The 17,130-nt window shown below is 45.3% G+C and overlaps 1 protein-coding gene across 1 annotated transcript in view; it reads left to right on the top strand.

The window, feature by feature from the left end:
- LOC119449995 (B-box type zinc finger protein ncl-1-like) overlaps positions 1–15,377 on the top strand; it is a 60,120-nt gene extending 44,743 nt beyond the window's left edge. Inside the window, 2 exon segments of the mRNA XM_049665565.1 lie at positions 4,192–4,497; positions 6,806–15,377. Of these exon segments, the coding sequence (XP_049521522.1) occupies positions 4,192–4,497; positions 6,806–7,114 (615 nt within the window). The 3' untranslated portion in view covers positions 7,115–15,377.
- Positions 15,378–17,130: the final 1,753 nt, after the last annotated feature.

The raw sequence follows: 17,130 nt of genomic DNA on the forward strand, positions 1-17,130 counted from the left end.
CAGCGTGCGAGAATGGTATGCATCTGGATGCTCTCGACCTTCATCATCAGCCTGCTTCATGACGGCGCCAATACCTTTGTTAGACGCATCGCAGTAGAGCACACAAGGTTTGGTGGCATCGTAGATAGCAAGGATGGGTTCTTCCATTACACATTTTTTAAGCTGAGTGAAAGCCAGTTCACAGTCAGGGTCTCTGTTCCAGGTGGTGTCTTTGCTGAGTAGGCGTGTCAATGGATGAGCAATTTCACTGAAGTGGGCGATGTACCGAGGGTAAACATTGACGGTGCCGAGAAAACGCTGTAACTCTTTAGGGCATGATGGCGTGGGAAACCACAGGATTGCCTCCACGTTGCTTTGTTTCGGAGTGACTGTGTCATTTGAAACCCTGTGTCCCAGGTACTCAATGGAAGTTTGTGCGAACTGACATTTCTTAAATTCCAGTTTAAAGCATTCGCTTCTAAAAGCATTTAGAACCGCATCTAGATGCTTCAAATGGTCTGGGAACGTGTCAGAATAGACGACAATGTCATCGAAGTAGTTCGTGTCGTGCGTCAATTGGTGTTTAGTCAAGATGGACTTGACAGCCGGTTCAAAAGTAGCTGGAGCGTTCGGAGACCAAAAGGCATGACAAGCCATTCGTAGTGACCGGTACGTGTGACAAAGGCCGTTTTCGGGATGTCTCCCAGATGCATCTTCACGTGCCAGTAACCTGATGTTATGTCTAATGTCGAAAAGTATGTCGATTTCCCGAGAGAGTCAAGAATGTCGTCGATGCGAGGGATGCGTTGATAGTTGGGAACCGTCACTGCGTTTAGCTTGCGGTAATCTATGCAGAGACGCGTGTGTCCTTTTCCTTTTTTCTCGGCCAGAAGTGCCGGCGCAGCGTACGGTGACGTAGATAGTCTTATAACGCCTTGCGTGAAAGGGTCGTTGATTTGTCTGTCCATTTCGACGCTATCGGCTTCTGAGCATCGATAGGGAGCCCTGCGGGTGGGAACATTGTTGGTGAGAGGAATGTGATGTGTTTCGCTAGTGATGCACCCAATGTCAGTCTGTGATTTGCAAAAAATGTCCTCGTACTTATGGACAAGCTGCTTCAGTGCCATCCTCCGGGTTTCATTTAGATGCACAAAATCACGAACTTCAACTTCCTGCAAACAAGCGTCCATGTTAGCCGTGGAATGGTTTTGTGGGCGAGGGTGGAGGATGTCACTCCCTTGGCGTAGAGTGAGGGTATCAAGATCCGGAGACAAGTTAAAGAGGCAGGCACTGTCCAAGCCAAGAAGTAGGTTGCTCTTCATGCCTTGTAGAACATGTGGCTGAATTTCCTTTGTGGTTTTTCCGATCTGTATCTTTAGATTGACGCGACCCAAAGTTTGTAGATGATGTAACTTGTTGAACATTGATGCGTGAATCTCTCATTATTTGTAGGTGAAGAGCCGCCAACACTGCTTCGCTGATACAGGTAATCGTGGCTCCCGTATCAAGAGTAGCGCTGACAGGGTACCCGTTAATGAGTGCATCAAATTGAATTAACAGAGCTTAGGGTCGCCCTCCTCGTTTCCCTGGTTGGTAGTGAGGGCGGAAATGCTTGCGCGTCGTGGACATTCATTGTACCAGTGCATCTGTCTGGGCAAACCATGCATTGCGCAGTGTCCGCATTCGGACGCGGGTATCCGCGTATTAGGTGGACGCTGATGGGCGCTGCCGCTTGCTGCATTGATCTGCGTGTTTCGACCTGGTAGAACGCGCTGTGATTTAACTCGCTGAATAATTGACTCTACTCGCTGCGCAGCTGAAAGCCACGTCGCTGGTGTAGACGGGTTAAGCCCAGCAAGAGCAATCTCCATATCGGCGGGAAGGCCGTCGATGAGCCCTGATATAAGGTGCACGGCCCTTAGGTCGACAAGGCGTCCCAGACACATTTTTTCATTGTAGTAGTCCTTCAGGCTCTGGCCCGGTTTTAGTTGACAATGAACTGACGGAAAGGATCCGCGACGGTGCTTGTAAAGCGTTGCGTCATGCATTGAGTGAAGGTCTCCCAAGATGCATCAGTGTCAAAAACCTCGGTAAGGTACCATCGGAAGGCCTCACCTTCAAGGTAATCGGAGAAATTGCACAGCTTGTCTCGCTCTTTCCATGTAGCAGCCGCAGTCTTCACCTCGAAGAGCCGGATCCACTTGTCAAAGGAGACGTGCTCGGGTGCTCCAGAGTACTTCGGGATGTTGATGGCTTTCTTGGATGTCATGATGTAGGGCACGGTAAATCCTGTCGACTAGTGTAATGCAGGAGACATGGCGGTCGTGCGAACGTCTTCTTCCTCCTTCACTACTACTGCACCGCACCGTCCCTGTGCGGTTCGTCACACATACAATAGTTTCGTTTTGACTCGGTTCGTGCGTTGACCGCACGCCTTCAGAACCGCAAGGTCGTTGTCCATGGTCGCGTCGACAGCGGCCGCAGTTTCATCCGCAGCAGTTGCGGCAACTGAGTGCAAAGCTTTCAAGGATGAAGAGCACGGTCAACATCGCGATACGTGGCAACCTGGCGACGCTGCCGAATAAATACAGTATAGACCACTTATAACGTAACCGTTCATAGTGCAGAACTGGCTACAACGCGGCCTTTCCCGACTCCCGTTTACCCTCCCATAGAACTCATGTATACGCATACTGTCCGCAGTGCAGCCGCATGAGACGAAATACCGGTTATAATGCGGCTTCCGTGGGAAAATTTCGCCGACTAGGGCGGCAGCGAGCACACTTCTCAACGCGGTGCGTGCTGCCGGCCGGCGTATGCATTATTCAGTGCAATCAAACTCGTTAATTCGGACTTATTTGGCCGCACATCGGTTAATTCGGACTACTTTCGGAGCTCGGTGAGCGAGGAGCGCCGCAAATGTGCGACTCAAAAGAGCAAGAACGGCGCTGGCTTCCAACCGAAACGAAGCGGCGGAGTCCGCATCGCCACAGCCATCAGTTGAAATCGTACATGAATGACAGCAACGCCGGAACACTTCGAGCCTATTAGTGTCTAAGCCTGTATTCTTGCGTTTACCACCGCACATAACACCGCGTTGGCCGCGGGCTTTCGTAACTGCGTAGTCGTCGTCCACTATCGTGTCGATAGCGGCCGCGGTTTTTTCCGCAGCGGTTGAGGTAAACAGTAGTTTCGTTTTTACTTGGTACGTGCGTCGGCCGCGTACCTAAAAAACTGCGTAGTCGCCATCGATAATCGCATAGATAGCGACCGCAGTTTCGACTGCAGTTGTTGCAGCGAATAGTAGTTAATTCCTCCGGACTCGGTGCATGCATCGGGTGCCTGCCTTCAGCACCGCAATGTCGCCGTTCATAATCGCGTCGATAGCGGTCGCGTTTTTTTCCGCAGTGGTTGCGGCAAACAGTTGTTTCGTTTTGACTTGGTGCGAAGCTGTCGAACTTGAATAGCACCGGCTACATCGCGATAATGTTTTTGCCAGCTCACTGGCGAAAACGTAATCGCCATGTGCGCGCGATAGTACAAAGCGTCTACATGCTTGGTCTACATGTTTTGCGTACGTGCAGGGCTTGAAAATCGTTGTTTTGGTTATAGGTACCGTTTATAGTGCAGATATTCGCGACTCCGGCGACTTGCGTTATAAGCGGTCTACACTGTAATCAGGATGATGCAGCCCCGTTGTGAGGGGAGTTGCATGGCCTTCGCCGCTGCTAGCGCTAATCAGTCACGAGATGACTAGCATTGCAGCGTCCACACTGCTTTTGTGCAAAATAGAAACGGGATTTGCTTATTCGTTCAGTAAATAGAAGCGTGTTGACGTAGTAAGCATTTGTTTATTGTTTTCTTGATACCCTCGATAATTCGACATTCGGTTAATTCGGACATTTGTTTTAGTCCTGTGAAATCCGAATTAACGAGGTTTTACTGTAGTAGTATGCAGATCCATTGTAATGGGTGTGGACTGTGCTTGCTTTTTACATCTTCGTAGAATGTCTTGCTGAATGATGTACAGAATTCTTACTACGAAACAGTTGAATTTACAAGTAACTTTGTTGACTAGAGGACATAACATTAGGATTTTCAATAAAATAATAGGTGGTTAGAAAATTTTAAAGCTGAATGCTGCCTCTATGCTGTGGGTGGCTTGGGTGTCCTGCTGTGTAATGAGGTCTGAACGCCTTTGTCCTTGCATAGGTGGCTGTTATCAAGAGCAGCGGCAAGTATGTCATTTGCGATCGAGGGAACGAGCGGTCACGTATGCAGATCTTCACCAAGGGTGGCCACTTTATCAAGAAGATTGCAATTCGTTACATCGACATTGTAGCAGGCCTGGCCATCACTTCTGAGAATAAGATTGTTGCTGTGGACAGCGTTTCGCCGACTGTCTTCGTCATTTCAGAAGCAGGCGAGCTTCTGCTCTGGTTTGACTGCAGCGAGTACATGAGGGAGCCCTCGGACATTGCCATCAGTGGCCGAGAGTACTACATCTGTGATTTCAAGGTGGGTTTTATCATTGCCATGCTTATTGGCACTGTTCTGTCACTGCATCAGCAGCTTAACTAAGACAAAAATATCTTGCACATTGTCCCCTTCCTTTCTATTTCTTTGAATGTTTGATGTTTTGAAATGCTTTGGTTAAGCATTGTAAAGGCCTGCCTGCACAGAAGCTTCAAGGTTTTATTCATATACAGTAAAATCCGGTGATATGAATCTTGCGGGGTCAAGGGAAATATTTGTATCACCCAAAATTTGTATCATCAGAACATATGCAAAATCAAGCAAAAATGAATTTATTTTTAGCATAAAAAATTCCTAACAGTGGAACCCTGTCGATACGTTCCTCGCTGCTGCGCTTTCCCGGCTGCTATGTCGCATTTTCGCGGTCCCGACCTAAATCCCATTGACTTTCATGCAGTTCCCCTTGATATGTCGCCAATAGAGAGTTTTAAATTGGGGGGACGCAAGCGTAGGGGCCCCCTAGCGCTTGTGTCACCCTAATCTAAAACTCGAAAATCTGTAATGTTCCTGCATCTTACGTTGCGCTTGAATGTGGCAGTCACGTAAATTTAGCGGTGCAGCAAGCTTGTACATTGCAACAAGCAAGTGACCAACGCGTTGCAACAAGCGACCAGATATGGCTCGGCCACACGGGTGCCATATCTTGAAAGCAATCTGCGACATATGCAAAGTGCACGCCCTCGCGGGCCTCATCGTCAAAACGATGTGTGATGTTGATGAAGTGTGCCTAGTGCCGGTAGCTTCGTATGCACTGTGCTTTCAGCATTTAGTTCGCGCTGAAGTGAGATACAGCGCGAAGGTCAATTCGCTCGCTGCTGCTGCCGCGATTAATCCAGCATTCTGACAGCAAGTTTCCACGGTCATCGAGCGAGATGTGTTCATGTTACCTGTGAACACGTTACACCGTGCTTGGTAATTGAGTTGGTAAGCGAGTGTTTACAAGTTTATACGGCCGATAAAACTAGTATCCTTAGTTCGTATAGTTGTCTACTAATTTGCCATCGCAATCGATGCTTCGCCTTTTGGGGGAAACTGCAACATTTTTTATTCCTGCTGAAGTGTCGAGTTACCCTACAAATAATTGCCCGGTCGGCAGAGCACAAGCCTTCTTCTTTCTGGGGTTTTACGTGCCAAAACCAGTTCTCATTATGAGGCACACTGTAGTGAAGGGCTCCGGATTAATTGACCACCTGGGGTACTACAACGCAAGCACACGGGCATTTCTTGCATTTCGCCCCCATCGAAATGCGGCCGCCGCAGCTGGGATTTCTGCACTGCGGCCGCCGCGGCCAGCCATGCAGAAACCAGCAGTTTACTTATAAGTGAAATGATAAATGTGACGCCGCCCGCTCAGAAGTCGCCGTGTCTCGGTTCGCGAAGCTTCAGGAGGAACGTCTTGCCGCGCCCCCTCTGGGCAGGCAACATGCAACACATCAGCCCGTGCCCTGCTTTGAGCCCACTGCAAAGACTCGCCGTGGTTCCTTAGTTGCTGTGGTGTTGGGCTGCTAAGCACAGGGTTGCGGGATCAATTCCCGGCCACTGAGGCCACATTTCGGTGGGGGCGAAATGCGAAAACACCCGTGTAATTAAGTTTAGGTGCACGTTAAAGAACCCCAGGTGGTCAAAATTATTCCAGAGTCCCCTACTGCGGCGTGCCTCATATCAGATCGTGGTTTTGGCACGTAAAACCCCATAATTGTTGTTGCCTTCTAGTACACTGTAGCGCTTGGCATCCTCCCATCTTGGAGGATGCCTGCTCTTACTTGGCTGACAAAATGCTACAGGGGATGGCACTTTTTCTTTTCTTCTTTTTTTTCGGTCAGCACTATCATCATAACCACTATGCGGGATCTGTTTTCTTTTAAAGTTTCGGCTGCTGTTTTGTATATTGTGTGTCCACTGAGCAGGTGTGTCTTGGAGACGTCACATCTTTGTGTGTGTTTGTGCGGCTCGCATGTGATGGATGCCATGTCCTTCCTGTGCTTTCGTGAGAACCGAGTGGTGCGAAGAAACGGGGCTCATTTCTTCAATCTCCATGGCAAACTCCGTTGGTGGATATCGCCAACTCTTGTCTGCTGTGTACAGATACAATGACACTCTTGCGCAAGTCCAAGCAAATCTGATAGCCTCCAATTGTAGTATGAGGCAGGGCATTATTAGAGGTGTTTTTAAGTGTCTCTAATAAGTGTTTTTGTCGGAACGAGTTTTTCGCACTATTTTTCAGTCCCCGCGAGGTCTAGAAAATCTGTCTGCTACTGTGCACCCACTTACATGCCTTTTTCTTTTTCAGGGCCACTGTGTCATAGTGTTCAATGATGAAGGTCACTATATCCGCAAGATTGGCTGTGACGGCATGACCAACTTCCCCAACGGTATCGACATCAGCGACGCGGGTGACGTGCTTGTGGGGGACAGCCATGGCAATCGTTTTCATGTTGTGGTCTTCTCACGCGACGGCCTGCTGCTGTCTGAGTTTGAGTGCCCCTACGTGAAAGTGAGCCGCTGCTGTGGTCTCAAGATCACCTCAGAGGGCTATGTGGTCACATTGGCAAAGAACAACCACCATGTGCTTGTGCTCAACACTCTTTACATTGTCTGAAGGGTTGATGGGAGTGCCCCACCTCCGACGCAGCGTGTTTTCGGCTGGCTGCTTTTTTTTTTTTTTTTTTTGACCCTTGTTACCACTGGGCAGCCTCCCATGTGCTCCTTGCCCTTGCTGCACACTCGCCCTCTCCTCCTGACCTCCTCCGGCATCCTTTTGATGCACACGTGTCGGCTCTGTTTGGCGGCACCAAGGAGGAGGCCTGCTCCCCTGGCTCACTGTCTTCGGTTGATCACTCGGCGTTTTCCACCATCACGTTGTTGTCCCTCATTTCATTAGGTGCCTTATCGTGATTTTTGCTTGTTAGCTTCACTGCCTCATTTATTGCTGTTTTTGTATAGCCCTATCCCCACCTGCCTTGATATTGCTTGGTTGATTCTCGCACTTCCTCTGACTCCCCTTTTTTTTCCTCTCGCAAATTTTAAAGCAGAAGCTCCTTGGAACTGTTACTGGGCATTGTTACTCTTCCTAAGAAGGGCTTCACATGAGCACAGTTTCCAAGGCACACAAGCACAGTGCATAGCTCACTGTCATTGCTAGTGATGTGGCTTTTGGCACTCCCAACTTCTTTGGGTGCTGTGGGCGGTTAGTAGCCATAAATTAACTGTTATCTCTCTCTCTCTCCTTTTTTTCCCCCCAGGTTAGTCTATTTTGTGACACTTCCTCGCTCTGCATTTTGTGTTGCCCATTGCACGTCATCTTTTTAAAATTTTACCACTTTCTTCGGTTGCTCTCCTGTCTTTGTCTGCATCCTCTGTGCGTTAACGATTATTAGCTAGGCTCCCAAAGACACAAAGTAATAATGCCTTGCTGTTCACACCATTTAGCATCGTTTCTCTCATGCATCCCCCTTGTTCCCCCACTGCTGTTCCTGTCCATTTCTGAAGAGCGAGCGAGTGCTTGGGCGGTGTTGTGTTGTAGCGCCGTGTTCTTCACTGCTGCTCACCTTTCCCGGCCACTTAGTTTCGCACACGAGCTTGAGAAGACACACAAATTGCTAACTGTGATATTCTTCAAATGTTTTTTGCTGTGTAGTTAAGTGTTAACATTTCATTTATTTTTTCTTCAATGAACTCTTCGAAAACAGTCCCTTGTCTGGCCTGTAATCTCATCTTTAAGGTTCAATCTTTTTTTTCCATTTTTTACTTGGAAGTATTTCTTCTGGCCAGTTGTTCTTGCGAGTGTAATCAAGCATTACAGTCTTGTAAGCTATTCCAGTACAAACATTTGTTTCTTCTCATTCTGAAAATTTTTTTTTCTCGATTTTTCAATGCGCGTCGCCATGTTGAGGCGCGACATTCCCTGCCTTAGCTAGGAGCTTGTTTTGTGCTCCTGTTAGTCTTCTGGATAGCCGTCTACTTAGCGTGTAAAAATGAAAACGCATGTTTATAACATGGCTGGTCTCTCAACATAATAGCAGCTATGTGCAAGTCTGCTGGCACCAAATTGGCAGTTTAGAAGCCTTCTGTGCTCGGCATTTACATTCTTGCATTTTCGCTATATTTGCAGTGGTGGTTTTATGTGCCCCCTTCAGTCAGCATCCAACTTTATTGCTGCCGACGTGACTCTTTTTTTTTTTTTTTACTGTTTATTTTTCTAAAGAAAGAAAAAAAAGATATAACAATTTTTTTCTGTGTAATCTTGCACATAACAGCTGTTTTCTATAATATTTGTAATTACACCAGTCCCTTATGTATAACATTTACAGCTAAAAAATATTAGTTACAGATTGGGCTTCTTTTTGGTTCCTGCTAGGTATTCTCAGGTTTAGCGTCAACCATTCGAAGACACCGACCGTCTAGGAGAATCATATGAATATATATACATAATATATATATGTATACACACAACATATATATACCCTCGTGCCTAGTCCTTTTACTATGATTTAGTGGTTTTTTTATACATATATATATATATAGTATATACATAGCGAAATGTGCCATGTGGGTTCACTCCCAGCTCTGTTCTGAAGTGAAAGAAAAAAGAAGAAAAAAAAAAGACAGTATGTGTTGCACTATGTACCAGTACTCGCAGGTATATCACAAAAGTGTAAACGGCTGAAACTGTATTTACATACAAGCAGCAGCAACAGCCGCCACTGCAGCAACGTTGTCATCGTCGTTGAAGGAGATTTGTCACACAATCTTCCCGCTCTTTATCAACTCCTCTCAGCGTGAGCACTCACATCCTTCTACCAACTACTTCCATATCCTCCCCCGTTTCCCCTCTGTGCTGCACTCTCGAGAGCTAATAGAACGGAAAAAAAAAAAAAAAAAAAGATGCTCAAGCGGCTCTTGTGTCTTCTCACGCCCAGTCCTGACTTACCTCCCACCCACCCACCTACACCCTCTCTACCATCTTTCAAACTGCTGACACTCCAGAGGCTGTTCCTGCTTTCAAGAAAAACTACCATGGTAGTGAGCAGCTTCTTTGTTATCTTTTTACTCGCGTCTGTTCTGTTTTTTGTTTCACGCCTTTGTTTGTGTGGCTGTTATAGTTATGGTCATCATCCCTCCTTTCTCCGTTTTGTTTTTTTCTTCTTATTCTTGTTTGTTTGGTTTTAGAGAGGTGCCTGCCAACTGCATGCAGGCAGATAATTGTGCGATCGGTGTCCCAGGTCAGTCGTATAGTGTAGAATGGTGTTTTTTACAGTAACATGTTATAGCTGAGCCTGGCTGCTGCTTCCTCGAGCCAAGGGAGTAGTGGGAAGGAGGAGGAGGAGGTGTGTGCACTTGCTTCGGAGGTGGGGCTGTTGCGTGGGCTGCAGTATGCACTGCATTTCGCAGTGAAGAGAGCAAAGAGAGGGGGAAAAAAGAATACTTGCAGCCAAAAGTTCCTGTTTTTTTTTTTTTTTTTTGTCCACTTGACAAGCTTGTTGTGCTTTATTTTCCTTCTTTTTTTCATGAGGGCACTTTGTCTCGTGCTGCATTACTTGGGGCTTCATTGACTTGTGTGTCTGCAGAGGTTTTCCTCTATAATTTTTTTTCTTGCACTGTTTGTGCAACCTGTACGAAGTGTGGTGGGTGCATTTGGCACCTTTCTCGGTTAACACCAATGCATTTGGTTTTTCCTCCACCTAAAGAAAAAAAAAAAAGATGTCGGTAGTCACATAGGTTTTGTTGGGCAAGCTGAATTTTGCTGCTCACTTTCATTCCTTAGCTGTGCACTTTTTTTTTCTTTTTTTTTTTTTCAACTTCTTTGCAACCTCCTCGCCAATATCGTCCTTTTAGCCACCTTCCCGTCCTAATTTGTGCTTACTCCAGCTCGTTCTCATTGCACAGTTAAATTACACACACATTGCCTGGTGTGTACACATTTTCTACATGTACCTCAATTTACATCTTAATTTTGATGTCATGCAGCTATGCGGCATGGGCTTCATGCTGGTTGGATAGGAGCAGAAGTGCAGTTGTCGTTATTATACATTTTGTTTCCTGCTTTTTGTTCTTGCCCCATGCATCCCGTCATATGTTTGCCAACTTTGCAAACAGCATTGTGTAGGTTTCTCCAGATTCTGCTTTGTTTCGTAAGATTTTACAATTAGCTTGTCTTTATGTGTCCTTTCATCTGACTTGTGTAGTGTGTTGCCTGCAATCGTTTCCTTTTTCTTTATTTGTTGAGTGTACATTCTGAGAAGAAAGGACAATTTACCTTTAGAGCGTTCTCTCTTTTTTTTTTTTTTTTTCTTTCTGTCCTCAGTTTTTCATTGCCATTTTCTTCTTCATTCACAGTGCATTTGCATCTCTAGCGTGCCTGATGTTACGTACACACACATATATATATATATATATACACACATATACTTACCATGTTATTATTAACAGTGATGGAGAGTTTGCTGCCACGTGTTCTACTCCCGTGTGGCGCTTGAGTATACGCGCTGCTGTGTTGTCGCTTTGCACTCTAGCAAAGCCGCGCATCGCATGTGTGTTGCCAGCAATATTGTGGAGGGATGGGACAGCAGCAAGCAGCAGCCAAGAGCGAGCGCTTTCACCAACATTCCATGGCAGCCACTTTTTAGGCGCTCTATATATTTTTCTTTAAACTGTTGAAAGATGAAATTGCCTTCTTTTACCGGATCTTATACAACCCCCTCCTTTATGAATAACTTGTGGTGCCCTACCCTTCGTCTTCGTTTTGAGGAGTCTCACCTTCAGTGATGAGACAAAAAAAAAAAACAACTAACTTCTTTGTCTTTTATTGAGAGGCAGTACAATGCTTTTTTTCCCAGCAACATGTGGCGGCAAAACCCATATTACACAGTGTTCATTTTTATAACATTCTTTTTCTTTCCTTTAAAAAGCCCTTGCCTTTTCTCTCTTCTGTGCCTTTCTTGTTTTTCTTTTGCAAGTTTTTGCAAGGCATCCATGTGTGCATACATTTACATGCATCTAGTCAGAATCTTGAGCACTTGTGTGCTGTTTTTTTTTTTTTTTTTTCTGTGTGAGCTTATTAGAAAGGTGTTGACAGTTTGAAAGAAGTGTACCCTGCTTTCCTTTTGGAAGCTGATCCTTTGGCTTTGCTGGTTTATTATCATCACTTTTTTTTCCTTGTTTGCTCTTTTCTTTGACCTTATATTTAATTGAGGTATTTTATGGCTATTAAAACCTTGTTAGTGCCTGTATAAGCATGTGAACCTCGCTTTGAAAAGTGCTTTTCCGTAGAGTGCTTTATTGATATGCATAGAGGTTTGGTGAGTGTCTTACCATGTGGGGGCACCAGCTGTTTTGGGTGCATTGCGTTTCCTTTGGCATTTTTGTCTCTTGCCAAAAATGCCCCAAACATTGGAGTGTGTCATGCACCTGTGTGCTTGCAGCAATGAATTGCTATGTAGTGCTTCAGAAGCATTCAATCGGTAACAAAAAAAAAAAAAGAAAGAAAAAGTCTCGTGTCAGGTATCAACTTCAGAGGAACAAAGTGAAGCATAATAGGACTTCTCACATTTACAAGATATTTCTTTCTCACTTGTGTCTTTTTTAACTTTTTTTTTTGGTAAGCTTGCGAGTTGTAGGGGTTTGTTTTTGCAATATGTCTTTGTGCGCATGTGTGGTGATACGTTTTTTTTTTTTTTTTTTTTTTTATCGGCTTATTTTACAAATCACTGTGACAAGACTGTGACACTCATTTTTATTTCTGAAATTGTCGGGGACAGGCATTTCCCCAACTGACAAGCCTTTATTTGCACGTAGTCTGCCAATATTATTATTATACAATATGAATATTATACTATTGTATATTATACATTACCCAATGGGGATTGTTTTCTGGGGAAAGGGCAGTATTTCTTCCAATGTTTGTTCTCGCAGGGTCCTTAATATTCTGTTTTATTTTTGTGTCTTTCAGTGAAGAGAGAGCTGTTTGTGGAGTACATAGAACATGCCTCTCATCTACTTGATGGGGTTGATGAGACAAGGCCTTTTATTTGTTTTCCCCTTTCCCTTGTTGATACTTTTACAAACCATACTTTTTTTTTTGCATAATCTTTCTTGGCAAGTAGCTTACGGTTTACTGCACTGCTTCGCAATGTTTACTGTTCTTAACCTTCACAAGGTCATCTCGTACGCTATTGCACCATATCTGCTAGTGCCTTTCTGTTAATATTGAGCAAAGACTAGCTCGTGCAGCTTTCATTTTCCTCACTTGCTGTTGTTCACTGCGATTGCCACGACTCATCAACTATGCACACCATTGCTCTTTTATTGGCAGCGTATATCTGTTATCTCCTCAATCAACTTGCCACAACATTGGAAAGAAAAAAAGAAAAACGGTTTGAAGATCGTCAATATGAATTTCCTCTCTCCTTGCACATTTTCTTCAGTCCACCCCTTACCCACTCTTCACGAGATATATGTATGCATATATATATATTTTTTTTTTCTTTTATGACTTGTTTACTGCTTAGGCTGTTTCTGCAGCTTGTACTACCAGACTAGTCCATTTATATTGAGACAGTGTGAAATGAAGCTTACACAAACTTAGTATCGAAGACTGCATGAGTGAGATTTAAGGATCGGAAAGAGAGAATGAGTAACCACCGTGCTGACCCCCCCCCCCCCCCTTTTCCTTTTGTTTTTGTTTGTTTTTACTGCCTTTTACCTCAGTAGCTCCACACATGCACTACACCCCTTGTTTGCCGTCGGGTTCTCCTTGTCTAGCAGAAAGCAGATATGTCAGGTGTGTCCGAGTCAACCACGCAGTGAACAAGCCATGTGTGTGTGTGTGTGTGTGTGTGTAGGAAGAGAGCCTATTTTTTGCGTTTTCTTTTTCCACTCTTAATCTATGCAAAAATGTTATTTTGCCTATGGCATGTGCTTGCAACAGTGGTTGGCCGCCGCGGTTTTGCTGTAAGAGCTCAGTCAGTATTCCAGGGGCCCAGTCTTGCTTGCTGCTGTTGTGGCACTCCCCTGTCTCTCCCCGCCCTATCCCCATTTCTCCGAGTCTCCCTTTGCGGTGTGGCATTGCCCGCTTTGCCAAGGACAAGCACCACCGAACACTCGAATAATCCTAGAGCAATAAAGAGGTTTGCTAGACACTACACAGCGAGGCCCCCAGAGCAGTCGCTTTTTCAGGCCATAAACTGCTTCGATTCGCACCTGCACAGTTTCAGACGCTGCCGTGACCGGGTTTCCCTTTTGCTTCCCGTTCCTGGTTCTTGCAGTCGGGGAGACTTGTCCTGGCTTTTGCAATGGGAGAGGCGAGTCTCGTGTAGTTGGCATGCGACGTTGAAGACAAGGCCACCTGGGCATTGTTGCAGCTGTAGCTGCCTCGTTCGGCCGCACTGCGAGAGGCATTATGCTGAAGTTGGTGTGTTTGTCGGCTGTCGTTGCCATGATTCTAGGGTGCTCTTCGTTCCACTAGGGCTGTTGCTGCAGCGTGCAGTCTTTAGTGTTTGATCAGAAGCATGTAGGTTACTTCACGTGCGTGAAGGTTGCAGTTGAAGCTTGCCATTGCAGTCCTGTAGTTCGTCTGGCATGTTTCATGTTTTGTACAGTGACACACTTGACTACAACGTGAAGCATTGAGCATGCCTGATGGGCTTTAAGAGTTCTATTATGCGACTCGGCAAGTGTTTTGGTCACGTGAAAGTGTTATGCACTTTCTTGACGAAGACTGCACTTGTAGAGTTGCTCTGAGAAAAGCAGCTCGTAGCACTGCCTCGAAAGAAATGCACCAGAGAATCATGGCCACAAATGGTGCGTGACATGACAGAAACGCCTATTTTGGCATAAGGTTTTACAGTGTGGTTTGATTGCACAGGGTGTGGATATATCTTGTTGGCACCTTCAAAGGTATCCTAGTGGCAGGCAAAGCGTCTGATGAGCTGCTAATCCTATGTGGCAGACATCTTTAGCGGCATGCCCAGTGCAGCAGTGCGTGCAGATATCGAGGGGAAGGTGTGACTTCTCATTGCTAGCGTTTCCAGTGCTTCCGGGCGTTAAACAAATATATATGTATACTATATATACACCTTTTTTCTCTCATTCCTCGAATTCACCCGACCCCTACTGCACCACTTCAAGGCAGAAAAGATTGTGTTATCTCTCACTCTCTCTCATTGTAAAAGCCAAAAGTAGACCAAATTCCTTGGGCCATCCTTGTTGCAAGTGATGTCATGTGGTAGTTCTCTGAAGTGTTGAGAAAAGTGTCGACGAAAAGTGAAAAAAAAAAAAGTTATTTTTTCTCCCTCTTTTCAATCCCCCATGATGTTTCCGTGGTTTACACTTTTGAGACGTTTAATGTTTATGTATTTTACACGAGCACTGATATATTTTTGGTGCTGTTTTACAATGGCAAGAAGTTAAAAGTGGTAAAAACAAAAAAAAAAATAGATGTGCAGTTCACCTAAGCTTGCAGACAGCAAGTACGTTACCATGCTAAGCAGGAGAGGATAGGAGGTGACGAAATAAAAAAAAAGAGCAGCCATTTTTTTGCCATCCAAGCTGGATCTTGTTGAGATTTTCGCGCTGGCTTTGTGCCTACATGGCTGTTCATTACATAAGTGGAGGTGATGGAGAAGAAAAAAAGCAAGTTGAAGTATATATACATATATATGTTGGTACAAAGCAGTTTTTTCTTGTCTCGGTTGCATGGCTCGCGTGAGCGTTCAAGACACTATTGTCTGGGCATTTGCTGAACCATGCGTCCGAGATGCTCGGTTATATTGCATTTACTTGTACTATTTTTGGAAAGCAGTTAAATGGAAATGATTTGTAACAATGTTTCATGTTAATTCCAATAAAAGGCAGTTGCAACCGTTTCACACTTGTTTTTCTTGGGCGCTCTTGCTGTCGGTGAGGTGCCTTGAAATTGGCTGGCTCTTCTTGGGCCTCAGTATTTTTGCAAGCATCGAGCTCTGTGCCTGTTGATTTTTGGTGTGATGGGCTTCCAGCGCTGCTTAAGGGAACACATGAGCAGAGAATGTAAAAAATTTTCTCTGTGGCTAGTGTGGAAGTGTCCTGGTTTCCAACATGACTTTATAGTGGTAGAGCTGGCACTGGCATTTTCAAGTCTTGGCAATGGAGGCCTGCAAAACAAATGCCACATGTTGGCATGTTCCCTGTGACAAGAGACTGTACTTTTAGTTAGCTGAGGGTGGTGCAAAACCATTGACATTAGTGCGGTTGTGCATACCACAAAGTTCTGGGGTATGACAGTTATGCAGTGTTGACAACCATTGTGCTGGTGTGATACCAGGACGTAAGCAAACCTCGATGTAGCTTTGGACAATGAATTTGCACAGACTTGATAAAAGGTACTAAGCATAATTGAAATGTGCTTTCTACTTGGTTACTGAAATAGTCCATCTGTGGGTCACCAATGCAGATTGAGATGCAGCAGTATATGTTTTGGGTGGCTAGTACTGCAAGGACGTTGCTAAGGTACTGTAATTTTGCGTGTAGTGCTCCGTGGGCAGAGCAGAGGGATTAATAAGGCGGTATCTGAGTCGAAAGGACTTAATTAGCAGAGCGAGGTAGAACTTTTTATCCACTAGGCGCTGGCACATGTCATGGTTTGCTTGCAGTGTGTGGTTAATTGAGCTAGGCCACACAAAATTAGTAGTAGGTAAGTTGTAACGGGGGTTGTAACCCCCCCTCTTTTGTTTAACCCCTTTTCTTTCCTTGCGTATTTGAGTACTGCAACTAAGATGTAAGACGCGCAATCGTCTGCACACTCACAGAAAGCGCATTTTTTTACCATTTCCCGTGAAGAAATTGAAATTAGTGCTATTTAGATGGTATTGGCAAACTGTCACCCCCCCCCCTGGCAGAGGTCCTGGGTACGCTACTGCAATGCTGATTATAATTTTCTGTACACAGGCGTTTTCCCCTAGACCCTATCTTACACCATTGCCTAGACATGTAAAGCTTCGCTTTAAAAAAATCTGCTTTTGGGTTGACGTGCACCGTGTTCCTCCGCGTTGCTGCCTTATATCGGTTATTATAGGATTTTTTTCCGCGTGGGTCTATAGGAGCATTCTTACAAGCAATGCAGTTAAAGGGCTTCTCATTTCAACCTTTCTCTTCTCGGGACATAAATTTATGGCATGGACAGGAGAAAAGTGATTACCGCATAAGCTATATATAATACCCGTCCAAGTGTATAACTTTGTAAATTTCGCAACTGCATTCATGAAGGCGGGTCGCACCGTTGCAGTTGCTGCAACTTCACTAGATCGCTTCACTAGATAACTTGCGGCGCATTGTGGGCATGGCGGCGCCCGGCGTACTGGGAATAGATTTGCAGCGACGAAATGTTCACGTTCTTATTATCCAAGGCATTTATGCGCATGATATGGTCTATGCAGCTGGATTAGTTAAATATATATGTTCTGGGGTTTTACTTGCCAAAATCGCGACATGATTATGAGGCACGGACTCCGCATTAATTTTGACCTTCCATAGGGGGGGTTCTGCAACGTGCACGCAATGCACGGTGCACGGGTGTTTCTGCATTTCGCCCCCATCGAAATGCAGCCGCCGCGGCCAGGATTGGATCACATGCCCCCTCAG

The sequence above is a fragment of the Dermacentor silvarum genome, chromosome 4 (genome assembly GCF_013339745.2).
Source record: "Dermacentor silvarum isolate Dsil-2018 chromosome 4, BIME_Dsil_1.4, whole genome shotgun sequence".
Classification (NCBI taxonomy): Eukaryota; Metazoa; Arthropoda; class Arachnida; order Ixodida; family Ixodidae; genus Dermacentor; species Dermacentor silvarum.